At 35.9% G+C, this 13827-nt stretch overlaps 1 protein-coding gene across 3 annotated transcripts in view; it reads right to left on the minus strand.

Moving 5' to 3' along the window:
* Window positions 1-590: 590 nt before the first annotated feature.
* The window catches only part of HHIP (hedgehog interacting protein), an 89661-nt gene continuing 76424 nt past the window's right edge, over window positions 591-13827 (minus strand). Inside the window, exons 12-14 of one of the 3 annotated variants that reach the window (XM_079770731.1) lie at window positions 10485-10633; window positions 7753-7877; window positions 591-6924 (exon numbers count right to left, since the gene is read on the minus strand). In XM_079770731.1, coding sequence (XP_079626857.1) covers window positions 6910-6924; window positions 7753-7877; window positions 10485-10633 — 289 coding nt within the window. In that variant the 3' untranslated portion in view covers window positions 591-6909. Of the gene's footprint in view, window positions 7878-10484; window positions 10634-13827 lie in introns of all 3 variants that reach the window. The other 2 variants (XM_079770730.1, XM_079770729.1) reach the window with 2 other exon arrangements.

Genomic DNA, 13827 nt, shown 5'->3' on the forward strand with positions numbered 1-13827 from the left:
CCTCTTGGCGAGTCAGAGCTGTTTTTACTCAGGGAGAAGGGAGACCTAGATGAAAGTATTTGGCTCTCCTAAAGAATATTAGCAGAGTTAATATTCATGTTCAAAAGAGCATATCTGAGCTTATAAGAAATACTCTTGGTGGGGCTAACTGGAAGCTAAGTGGCAAGGTCAACAACATTTTGGGGTATCTGCCATCCCCCTTTTTTGTGCTCCTCCCCTTCCTGCATGCTTCTTCCCTTCAGGTTGGGCAGTCAGGGCTCTCAACTGCTCTTCTACACTCTTCACTTATTAATTTTTTCTTACTTCAAGGTCAGATTGAAGTCACTTACAACTTAGAGTAAATGGAAGTCAATATAATATCCATGGCTGCCTAATCTATCCATACAGTGAAACTGACCCTTAACATTAACATATATTTGGGGGAGTAACATTTTAAAATTAGAATATGAAAAATGACAAAAGGCAAGAATATTCTGAAGAAGTAGTTTGGGTATCGAATATAAAAAATGATGTTCATATAGTCAGTATGAATATTTAGGAAAACTTTTAAATACTAAAATAAAAAAGAATTTTAAAATAGCACATGTATATCAGGTCATAAGATAAAGTTTAATACATTTGATCACGTTAAAGGGCACAAAACACAGTCAGTCTAACCAAATTTCAGGCATGCATTTACATAAATATATTAAATTAAGAAAAGAAATTATACACTTAAACATCCTTTTCACCTAAAAAAAATCATTAAATCCACAGATCAACAATAAAAACCAATTCTCTGCATTTACCACTTCAAGATACAATTGTTCTATTTTAAAGATAACACAAATACACTTGTTAGAATTTATATGCATTATACATATATTATATATTACATAGATAGTGTGTATACATATGTAGTGTTTGTACAGATAGATAAATATATATACATGGGTGTGTGCACATGTACAGATACACACAGATGTACTTTAGGCCATCTGTACTATTATTGCTTGATTCTAGTGCTGAGCTGAATTGGAGTTGGTTGGGTGTGATTAGTGTCTTTTGCTTCAAACATGTTCATTATGCCCATTGGGCTCACAATCCCCCACTATCGATGTCCTTGTCTTTCTATATCACATAATCACACTAGGCACTTCAATAAATATTTGCTGAATTAATGAATGGCTGGTTGACTGAATAATAGAAGGTTAGTTAAAAAATCAAATTAATTCAAATTTCGAGGGATTATCTGAGCCAATGACTTTGCATGTTACTTTTCAGAAGAACATTTATAGAAATCCCAACTACTACATATATTAACTCTGCTGCCTCACACCTGTACCTGCTTTTATACTTGTTCACACAGCCTTCTGCCTCTTATTAACAGAAATTCCAGCAAGGATTGGTTCTGGTAGCTTCTGTGTGTGAGATTACAGACAAATTGTTGCTCTAATTGTCAACAACCTGAAGGAAAATAAACAACTAGGAAAACTAAAATGTATTAGAAGGATGATAAAGTTCTTTAAAATTCTTTAAAACTGCACAAAATCAATCACAGATAAGCCCTGAAAGACAAGGGAGTTTCTTTTCAAATTTGTCTTATGCTTAGTAAGGATAATAATTCAGTAATTTTTTTCATTTTAATTAGATGGGTTTCTTTTAAATAAATAGTCTTCTTTCACATATCCTAGGCAATTAAGCTCCAAAAATTCCAATATACCTCAGTGTCATGTATCCTATTATTACTACATAGTTCTTGGTGAAATGCATGTCCAAAAATGTCCTATAAGTGTAATGAGATATGGGAAATATCTGATACCTGATAAGGTCATCAACTTGATTTCTCAATAATAGTATTACAAAGAGACTGTATTAATGTGTTAAATCATATTAGACTCTACTATAAATGAAATCTTACTTTATTCTAGGAAAGTCATGCCTCAGATTTTAAGAATATGAGGTAAAGAAATATCCAACATATCTTTTGGGCATAGACTATACCAAACCTGATTATACATTGTTCATCTGAATGGAAACTATTGGCTAGCTATTTCTTAGTTCAAAAGGAAATGTACAAGAATAAGTTTTAAACTGTGAAGACAAAGTTTATTTTATAACTTGGTCTTCACAATTAAAAACTAGCTATTATGAATTTCCCATCACCATTAATGTTCTGTTCTATCTTATGTGCTAAAATGAAATGTCTTTTGAACTTCAAAGATTATAGCCAATTGAGATAACTCACCAAACTTTTAAGTGAATTTGCTTATATATGGATATATGTATTTTGATTTTAAGTAAATACTTCATCTACATATGCAAAAACGTCCTGACTGAAACATGTCTGACTTTGAGATGTATGTGAGATATAACTTTAGAATTCATATTGATATTTTTGGGGAGTTTTTGGTAAGCCACTATGTAGTCTGGCAAAAAAAAAAAAAAAAAAGCAATAACAGGTTTTAAGCCTACTTTTGTGTTGATACAAAGGATCCATTGCTTATTTTTTTATTTTCCAACCAATTTATATATGAGCTATGTAAAAAAAAGCCAAGTAAACGATGGATCTATCTTGGGTTTGTATTTAATGAAGAATATAAGAAAAGTGCTAATCTTATAACTGAACAAATCTCCTCATGGCAGCTGGAGAAACTGCTACTGTGATTGACAGGAAACCGGCACTACACCAATCCCTCCCACTTTCATGAATACATCTTACTGCCCTGGACACCTATTTTAAGGCAACTTCCAAAACTTATGAGGAGATATTTAAGAGAAAGGAGTGTTGAAGTTGGCTAGGACTAGTGTTTGACAGGTTCTATGATCATGTTTTCAATATTTTTAATATTGAAATGCTTCTATTATTAGGTTTCCCTCCTTCTTTGACATCCTATGAAGTATTGGAGGTCTGACTAATTCGTGTTGGTGTGATGAAGAGAAAGGAGGTAAGAAAACAAACATATATTTCCTTTGGCTATTCTAAAGAGGAACTTTGCAGCTATTGCCAGCATTCACGACAACAGGCTCACTAACTTCCTGGGGGTAGTATAGAAAAACATACGTTTTCTGGGCATGGGACTGTTGTTTGAGTTCTCTGCAAATTCAGGTCTTAACTGGGGTAGGAAAAGGAGACTGCCAGAGTTGGCGCCCGCTGCTCCAAAGTTTTCTTTAAACCAGTGGTCGCCAACCTTTCAGACCTCAAGGACCACCGATAGGCGACCCGCTGGATAGACGTTATTGGTTGTTGCCTGAATAGGAAATGGCTGCTGACTTTCCTTACTGTCAGCTGAAGCTCTCTCCTGGGAATATTTTTGTGTCTTTCCTGCAGCTGTGATGGAACACCAGCTGAACTGGAGCATCTGGGCTGGTAGTCATTTCTGCTTTTGGTCACTTCTTTCAATGATTATAATAGATCAGTCTTATATGTTTATATTTATCTGTTGTTCTTCATGGTACAGAGTCTGAGAAAATGTGACATCAGGAGACAGTATTTCTCAGAAAAATAAATAAATAAAAGATAATAACCAGCAAAATGAGTAGCAGCCTACCCCAGGACAACTTCATTATGGGTGTATTGGGGACGTCTGTTGAGAGACAGAGAGAGAGAGAGAGAGAGAGAGAGAGAGAGAGAGAGAGAGAGAGAGAAGGGGGAGGTTAAAAGTTAGAAAGCTATATGGGGAAGGGGCAAAAGGAAAGAGAGGAGAGAGAGGAGAGAGAAATAATTATCATAGGTAACATTCTGTAGAGATGCTCAGAAACTTTATTAATCAGCCAACTACAGCGGCCTGTGGTATACCATATTTTTCCTCTTACAAGTTTGGACTTGGTTTTTCTTTTATGTTTTAAAGCTAAGAAAGTTAGACTAATAAAAGTTTAAATTAATGTATACTTTAGAAGACTCTAGTTGTAGCATCTAATCTCATAACTTACACCTAGCAGGCTTTGTTGTATAGTACATGATTCAGGGATAAAAACAATATTAAAAAGAAGTACAGGGTGTCCCCCCAAAATGTATACATATTTTAGCAGCTGATAGCTCAATTTTGAAAATTTTAATAAATAATGCCTTCATAATTATTCAGAGTGTGGGGATACATTTTTTTGGGACACCCTATATATTAAAAATTGTTAGTACATTATTATGTAATTACTTTCAAAGAAATAAATACAGAAGAAGTGCCTGTTCTGAAGTATGTAAATGAAAAAGAGTTTTCTATTTAGGATGTGTGCATATATTGTATGTGTAGGTTTCTTTGTTCTTTCTTTACAAGATAGTCCATTAATCTGAGAAAATATCTGAGTATTCTTTGTGATAAAATAAAAAATATATTTTACAAAAGCCACACTGAAAATTCAAAGAAAAGTGCTTTTTATCATCACTCAGATTTCTGAAATTATCCCTTCTTTTTCACTTTAATAATATGCCAATTTCCTCTTCTTCTCATTACATTATATAACTAGGACAAGAGTGTGGTAGAAGCAGTGGCAGGAAGATTCTTTCCAATTCTTTCTCGTCTACCATAGCAGCGTTTCATATTAAACTGACACCCACATATTACGCTCCAGAACAGATAAAGGCATAACAATATATATTTTTCTATTTCACTATTTCATCTTGATCTCACACACCTGCATTCACAAGGACATTTCTTCCATTCTGACTGTGTGCTTTATGAACCGAGTTGGTGGAGATGCTGCCGTTTGTGGGAAGAAACAATAACTTTTCCTTAGCTCCCACTTTTTAAACAATTCCTATTTGTCTCTCATTATGAATCATTTAAGACAATTCTCCAGTCACATATTTTAAAAATCTACTTGAAATAATAGTTCAAAAAATGTTTGAAATGACCACTGAGTTTAAAATATGTAGCCATCCTTGTCCAGCTCGTGTTGCTTAGTGGTTGAGCATCTACCCATGAACCAAGAGGTCCCTGGTTCGATTCCTGGTCAGGGCACATGTCCGGGTTGCGGGCTCAGTCCCCAGTGAGGGGCAAGTAGGAGACAGCTGATCTATGCCTCTCATCTATGTTTCTATCTATCTATCTCCTCCATTCCTCTCAAAAATCAACAAAAAATACTTAAAAAATAAAATAAAATCTGTAGGCATCCATTACCATTGCTATTTATGTCTCTCCTAAGAACAGAAAGAAATGACTCCAATGAGTTTCCTTTCTTTGCTTGGGTATGATGTCCACAGATCTTGTTACCTTCTTTTTAGAAGATTGTGGTCTTTCATTCTAATGACTCACAATAGAAAAAGCAATGACACCTGGGGTCTATATGTTTTACTGAGTCATCTTCCACTTAGGAAAGGACTGTATAAAAAACTGGGGTCTGCTCAATTTAATATAGATATTTTTAAATAGGAGAACTAATGACAAATAACACCTTATCTATGGGAAATATTATTTTGGAAGAGATGGAAAGATTCAGGATGTAAGAAGAAACACTGGATTTTCCACATTTTACTGAATATATAGCAGTATCCTTATTGTTTTCAGTGAAACTATGACCGGGAGAATGTGTAATAAAACTGCACAATCTGACAGATTTAGACAGCTGGCTCCCTCACAAAAAGTTCACATTTTGTTAATGTCACCACATTGAATAAGGGACGATTAGATGGTAAGGTCCATTTACAAAAAATGGTTGTCAGGACATTTTTTTTTTTAATTGTAAAACTTTCTGTGATGGAATTCAGTAAAAGGGCTATGAAGAGAAAGCAATGGAGACAAAAGACTGCTATTAACCTACAGATGCAGGCTACTGCAGGGTTCATTGCAAGATTTGTCACACTGTTGGGCCAATGAAGTCTTAGTGTGACTAGAAGGGACCACCCCTTTTCTGGGGTAAGAGGGCAATTTGGTCTCCATGCTCATTTAATTCTGAGACTTCTTTGAATAGACTGTCAATTGAATCTAAATTGTGCAAAATTATGCATGCACTTTTTAATGCAGGCCATTGTTCCCTAAGCACTGAACCAAGATTTCTCAACCCATTTCCATTTGGCATGAGGTCACTTGAAACTTAAGTAATCATATATGGAAGACAAGAGCAGTGTGCTTAACCAATCTTTCCACATTGTGGTTTCTGTATACATGCTCACTGTGCTTCCATTGCAACTCTTCCCGCTTTAAATCAATAGAGAAAAATACTAGTTACAAGATTTTATTCTTTTTCATTGAGGTTCCTATTCCTGAAAGGAAGGAGCAGGTTTGGAAAGTCAGCCTGCGCTGCATAATCTATACTACTCTCCAATTTAGATTCTGCAGGAACAGCTGTTTGCTGGAGGGCAGCCTATCGTGGGTGTGCGTGTGTCACGGGGAGGTGTTTTTTTCAGTAGTGCAAAGAGGCCTTATAATTTTGTTATAATCCAGACATGGAGAGCTGGCCTTGAAACCATTAAGAAAAATGTCTATCAGACTTTTTGCAGTTGTGAGTGAGAACATAGCATTTCTTTGAAAACCTGAATAGAACATTTACAGAAATTTATTCATACATTAACCAAAGAGGAATTTCATTGAGATCTGGAGGAACATATACATGAAAAGTCATATTTGGCAAGAATTATTATATGAAAAATTTGTACAAGTGACAGCTTACATAGCCAGGATTTGTTTAAAAGCAAGTGAGCTCTTCTCCAGGGAGGTTTGGTTGATGTGCAATCTGTTACGCTCTAATCACATACACTGACAGTCTTGCTACGGTGAAAAGCACTTTACAAATGTTTAATGCTGGCATTTTATAAGGATTGGCTGTTTTCTTGCTTTTTCATCCGTCGTTAAGGATTACATGTTGGCACAGGGATACATTGCTAGATTAGATCCACAGCACATTTAAGACTGTTTGCTTTCTCACTCCCCTTCTTTCCAATTAAGATGGTGAAAAATGTAACTTTAGTATTTTACAGGACAGGGTAAAGGTGTTTCATCTAGGTGATGTCTATATTATAAAAATAAAATAAAAAATATAAATATGTAACACAAACCCAGTGCCTATTGTTAAATAAAATATACAATAAAAGCAGACCTTTTAGGAAGATTGGTTTTAGAATATGCTGTTATGATTTAATTATAAAACACTTGAGAACAATCTTGATATTAAGCTAGAGTAACCAGATTTCTCTGCCAATAAAAAGGTAAGTGCATAACATTCTGTAATTGGATACAATGATAGAAATGAAGATTACAATTTTAAATCAAGTTGCCCATTTAGAAATTCATCAGGGAGTTCTGAAACATTCTCACATTATTGTCCTTTAATATAAAAATATTGCCTTTTTTATTAGATCCATCAGATTGCACAGTAATGGTTCAAAACTCCATTATAGTTGACTTTAGTTATTACAGACAGAAAATTCCGGGGAAGTCAAATAATCTCTTCTGGTAATATAAAAATCCCGTTATCAATTTACAATGGAATTTCTGTGTAAATTACTCCACACAAGGAAATATATATTTTTAAAACCCATCTGTTATGCAACCACACATATAGGGGTTGTGAGTGTGTGTGTGTACGTGCGTATGTGAACAAACGTGCCAACATACACACACAGAATCTGCACATTTCTGGAAACTATTTTTAAATTAATAAAAGAAAATGAAATCACAGGAGTGTGTAGCAGGATAGCAGTCTTTCTTTTTAATGACAGGATGAAAAATAAATGCCCATTGGAAAGGAATAGTCAAACAGTCCCAGAAACTATACAATGTAACTTGTTAGATCCAGCAAATAAGATGTCATGTCAATGATCTGATCAAGAATACCTGCCCTGGTCACTCTGCGGATGTTTCTGTCCACTTGTTCACACTGAGGACCAAGGTATCCTTTTTTACAGAGGCACTTGTTGGGTCTAACACAGACACCTCCATGACGACAGGCTGGCTCACATTTTGCTGGGAGGAAAAGAAAAGAGCAATACAATCACACTCACGTCGTGTATGTCGGAAACAGCACAAATAGTCGATGAGTAAGGGAAGGGAGGGAGAGGAGGCGGAAGCCAGTCACAAAATAATCCAAAAGATAATAAAGACAAGAAGGGAAGAATGCTTTCAAACACACAGTTATTTGGGGACCAGACCTCGGCACAGAATGGGAGACATCGCCAGAAAAGCATAGATCATGGGAAACAATTTTAATCCCTTGCAAAATGGACTCTTTAAAACAAGGATTTCAGTTCTTTGCAAGTCTCGGCCCCACTAGGGCATTTCCATGTAAAGCTCTGTTCCTACTCCCCCAGGGAGGACCTCAATGTGGGAAGGGCCTGGCCCACGAGAGAGGCCATGGCTTGAGTATCTCCAAACAGCATGAAGGGATGGTCAGGTATCAGTCCTGGTTTTGATGGAGCAGTGAGCACTTGGACTTCCTAGGACCCCTCCTCATTGCTCCTTCGAGGTACCCAGTATATGCCGCCTCCCAGCACACATGGAAGGTCCTTCCCGGGTCAGTGCAGTTGGCCAGATGTTCTTAGCAATCCTTTTCAGGGCTACTCTACAGCACAGAATCTCTCCATAAAAGGACTGTTAGCACTACAGTATTGGTGGGAATGTAAAGATTTACTGCTAAAATGAGATGGAGAGAGAAAATTGGGTATATAACTTCATTGCCTTTTGCTGATAGGATAAATCTGGGAGGTACAGTCCTGTTGGCAGAATCAAATTCCTTGAATACATTTCCTTATACTTTCAGGGGACAGGGTCATTTTAACCTTTGCAATGCATTAATAAAAAAGGGGTCTGTGGTTGACACATGGAAAAGGGAGAACAAAAAGGAAATAGACTGTTCTCTCTTTTAAATTTGTGGGAGATGAGTAAACTATGTGAGTATAGGAATAAAATTCTTGCTTGGGTCACCAATATCACAAATGGTTTAATTTTATGAAATGGTTCTGGTTTATCTTATATGTTTAAATTATTTAAATTGATTTACTGGAAAGATTAAAGTACTTTATTGAAATAAAACTTAATGTTAGCTCAAAGAATATCTATTTTCATTTATATCACATATTATTATTATTAATACCTATTATGGTATATGTTTAATGTCACCCATATTCAAAATAATTTGTTTGCCGTCAGTTTAAACATACTGTTGCTAGAAGGCACTCAATAAATACTTGTGATCTAGTAGTTTGAGAAGTTAGGCAAAATGCAAAGTAAGGTATAAAACAGAATGGACACGATATAGAAGAGGCAGATAGAATATATATTGTCAGGAATCAGAGGGAACAGAGGGGAGATATAGTCTCAGAAATTAAATATTAGTGCATTTGAACACTGATAGTATAGTAACCATAGTATTAATCAATCATGAAATGTTAGTAGTGCTGAAACAATTTAAGCTTAAAATGTAGGCTATATATGTAACTTTAAATATTGGCTACTTTTTGTCATATAATATACAAAGTAGACAGGTTATAGTTGTGATTTTTCTGAAAAAAATACATGTTTAGGGTAAAGAAAAGAATTAACATTTATGAATTAAGAATGGGGCTTTTAATTTTCATTGGCAAGAGATATTTTAATACTTAAAATAGCAGAGGTTAAAACTTTTATTGGATGTAATATATATATATGCTGGTTGTTGAAAATGCATTTTTTATCCTTATGCCAATCTTTCCCCCAGTTTTATTGAGAAATAATTGACAGACACCACTGTATAAGTTTAAAGTGTACAGCATGATGCTTTGATTTGCATAGATTGTGAAATGACTACCAAACTAGGTTTAGTTATCACCAATCATCTGATATAGACACAAAGAAAAGAAAGGGAAAAAATATTTATCCTGAAAATGCATTTTCAACATATATATCTTGAACTCATTATCTAAAGTTACATAATCTTACTTCACACCAAGTAGGATTTGAACATCCTGGCATGTAACTGAGGAAATCCCTAGTGAAAGGATAGAGGAACTCTGGAATAAACCTCCTTTGCTCGCTCGCTCTCTCTCTGAGCATCTGCACACCTAGTTGATGGTTCACAAGGGAGTGGCCAAAAGGATTGAAAAATCTCATATATGCCTCTAGGTAATTGCGTTTCCCCCTTTTATTTAATAATGCCCACAGAAGAATGCTGTTTTTAGTGCACCGTAGCCAGAAAGCAAGCAGTTAAGCTCGAGAGGCATTTATGGGGCGTCTGGAAAATGCTGACCCTGGGAGAGGGGCTCTGCAAACGCGAAGTCCTTGGCTGGTGGGAAGTCTCAAACCCAGGACTGGGAGCCTATAGAGATGATCTGTTTTTAATCTTTACTTTTGGAAAGGATGCAATTATTTAAAAGCCTTTTATGTTTATGACTGACTTATATATGGGAAATGTTTACGTTGGGAAAATGGGAAAGCCTTCATTTGCTAGTTCAGGAGCAGAGTGAGCATTCATATTATTGGAAATGACTGAATGTTGAACACTCCATAATTCAAGAAGAAACAACCTGGTGTTAAGTTCTTGAGTTCCTGAGGACTGTCCCCTGCCCAGTCTTCCACTGGGACAATGGCAGTACTGACCGATTCTGCAGAAGTCGCCCTCCCATCCTGGGGTGCAGCAGCACGCCCCCGTGGGGGTACAGTAGCCGTTCCGACAGAGCCGGGAGCATTCGGAAGTCAGCATCTGGGCTGGTTGGACCACTGCTCGGCACTCCTCGGGCACTAGAGGCCTGAAACGAAAGACAGAAATTGGTTGAAAATCAATACTGGAATGAAATCTAGTGATTTTGTAGCTCACAAAGTGTATCTCTTGCTTTCTAAGCAGACCCTTCTTTTAAGTGACTCTGAAAGATTGACAACTTTTTTTTTTTTTGACAACTTTCTAGGAATAGAAAATATACACCAGAGAGGAAACAAACTAGCCAGTTTGAACTAAAGAGGACATTAGCAAACACTGTAAGAAACTTCATCATGATCAAAATTCATTGATTAAAATATAATTATGCTACAGCAATATTTTACATTTGCTGGCTAAGACTTCCTAGCAATTACAACTTTAACAATATAGATGTATAGACATTAAAAAAATCTTTTTTCCAGATCTACAAAAATTTTTTGTAGTATCTGAGATACGTTTCACTTGTTATTGGAATATTTGGCATTATCACAAGGCTGAGGGTATTCAGCAAAATAAATGCTTGTAACCTAAAAAGCTTGGGAATCCATTTTTGTTTCAATTTTACATTTATTTTGAGATACATTTTTAGGTTGACTTTTTTGGAAAGGATAATGCACTGTGTATGTGTATGTGTATGAGTGTGTGTCCTACTGACTCAAAATTTCAAGTCTTTATGCAAAGAATTATTTATATATATATGTAAATAATATATATATATTTATTTATATATATATAAATAAATGGCTCTACTCATATACACACACTATATATACACACTATATATATATACACACTATATATTTATGAATGTGTAGATATACATTTTAAAATGTTTAATTTTATCCTGCTATGAAGGAAACGAATGCTATTGGTAGCAAAGAGAAACATCTTATCTGCTGAGTAAAAAGTCATAGATTTTCTTTTAATTGCTCTATAACTGCCATCGTTTAGAGAGGGATCAAGAAGCCTTCTGAAGATTTTTATGGTTCTCGCTGCTTTTGAAAGAAGAGGCTTTCAAGCTGAGTCAGGCTGGAACCATGATCACAATTAACTACTCACTGTCTAATAATCTTTGGGGAAAGACGTGTGGTGGTACACTTCTCATCAGGAACTGTTACCTGTGCCCCAGTGTGATGAGAAAGCTCTTTTTGGTGAAGGAATGTAAATAAACGCGCCATCACCAGTCAAATGGCCATCATCAGGACAGCCAAAGCGGTGGGGCTCCTTCAGTAGCATATCAAAGAAAGTGATAATTATAGGCCACAACCACCACAAGAGGTAATGAGGTAGCTTTCTGAGAGAAGCAAATAATTAGACCCTTTAGATTCCCCATTCGTTCCTGAGATAGGTTGTCTTGTTATGCCCCTGTGGGCACTGTGAACAGCAATAATAATTTGGAGGCTGACCTCAGGCTGTTTATACAATGACTCAAAATCATATTAAAAATATATAGTGACTTCTTTAGCTCTTCTCTCCAGTAAAAGTCCCAATCTGAGTTGAAACTACTGTGCTTTACAACGAACATGACAATTCAGAAAAACCCCTTAAGTTCTATTCAACCGCTTATTTAAATCTAGAAATGGTCAATTTCTAGAAAGGTCCCTAAGGCATTCCGTGGACTGAGCATATTTTTACTCAGAAAACATCAACGGATATTGTCCATGTGTTTCCCAAGGGTGTCTTTTGGGGACTAAGGGCAGGGCTGGATAAGGTGGAGAAAATATGAAAGGATTATGCCAAGGAAAGTGAAAGCATGACCTCTGACTTTTTCTTACTGTGGTTGACTCGTTCAAATCTGCTCTCTGTCTTCCTCAACTAAAATTCTTACTCTGTGAGACAATGGCGGTGTCTTTGACCATCAGTAGAGCCATTTGTTTAGTAGCCAGGAAGTTCTTCTGAGCCATAGGCCACGATCATTTACCAGGTGGCACTCAGTAAGCAGTGTTGTTCAAATTTTACTGGTAACTAGAATTCTGTTATCCAGTTCCACTTGTTATTCACTTGTTCACCCTTTTTCTGACGCATTCAAAAAAAGAGACCCAGAAGTAGAATGTATCAAAAATATATTACATGTTATATGTCATGCAAAACATGGAGGCACACAGCTCATGTACTACTCGACAGTAGGGCTTATGCCTGAGCAGCTGAGTCTAAAGAGAAGACACCATTTAGATCAAGAATGTAAGTGGCTCTGGTTAAAGGACAACAATCAGAAGATGCTGCCTGTTTGAGGCAGGGTGCAGGGGAATTGATTCCCATGGGAATTTGCCGAGGAAAGGAAGGCAGACAGGAGAATAGGGGTCCAGTTCTGAAGTGCAGTTTTTCAGGGTGGGTATCTGATCCTTGTTTCCACACTGACCCTCCAATTAGATGCTTTGACTATTTTTCACCATATATGCATACATGTGCATATAGAGCTTATGGGCAGAATTCTAAGTTGTTTTTCTGCCTAAGATTTAGTAAATACTTATCTACCTATGGATGAAAATATTTCATATTTGGGCTTGCTTACTTTAGCTTATATAAGATGCTGTGGTTGTCATATATATAAATATTATGATTCCCTTTTTTTATTTAAATACCTGGGAAAATCATCTTTTTCTTCTTTTATAAAGTTGACAACTAACATTCCTCACTTGGCATGTCCAATAAATCTTCTCTTTTAAACTGTTAGTCTATTGGGAATACCTTAACTCAAAATTACATAAAACATAACCCATTTCTTACAGAACTTCACTTCTCTTAAGGAATAGATTATCCTCTCCTTTTCCCTTCCCAATTGGAATAAAGCTTTGAGAACAAAAACTACATATTCAAACCTCTTCAAGTCCAGTCATTACTCGGGCAAATATTGTGCTCTTCCTGGGGATAAGATATAAACAAAACAGAATCCTGATCCTCATGGACAAACCATGGGTAAGACAGACATGCAAACACAGACTAAATCAGTGTGATCTTTGTTGCGATACAGGCATAAATGAAGTAACACAGGAATACAGAGGAGACAGTAATTAGCTTAGGATTGAGGGATGTTATAGAAAGATGACATTTAAGCCACCAAAGTATTTTATCTCCTTCAACTACTTATATTCATAGGTGCTAGGAAAATACCATATAGGAATTCAATGAATGTTTGTTAAATTGAACTGAATGCATATAGTAGAAACTTTCTCAAATACTTTTTCTGATATATAAACTCCATGAAAATAAATTCCCAAATTTCGATGTTACACTTTTTGATTCATT

Source organism: Cnephaeus nilssonii (genome assembly GCF_951640355.1).
Source record: "Cnephaeus nilssonii genome assembly, chromosome: 5".
In the NCBI taxonomy this organism is placed as follows: Eukaryota; Metazoa; Chordata; class Mammalia; order Chiroptera; family Vespertilionidae; genus Cnephaeus; species Cnephaeus nilssonii.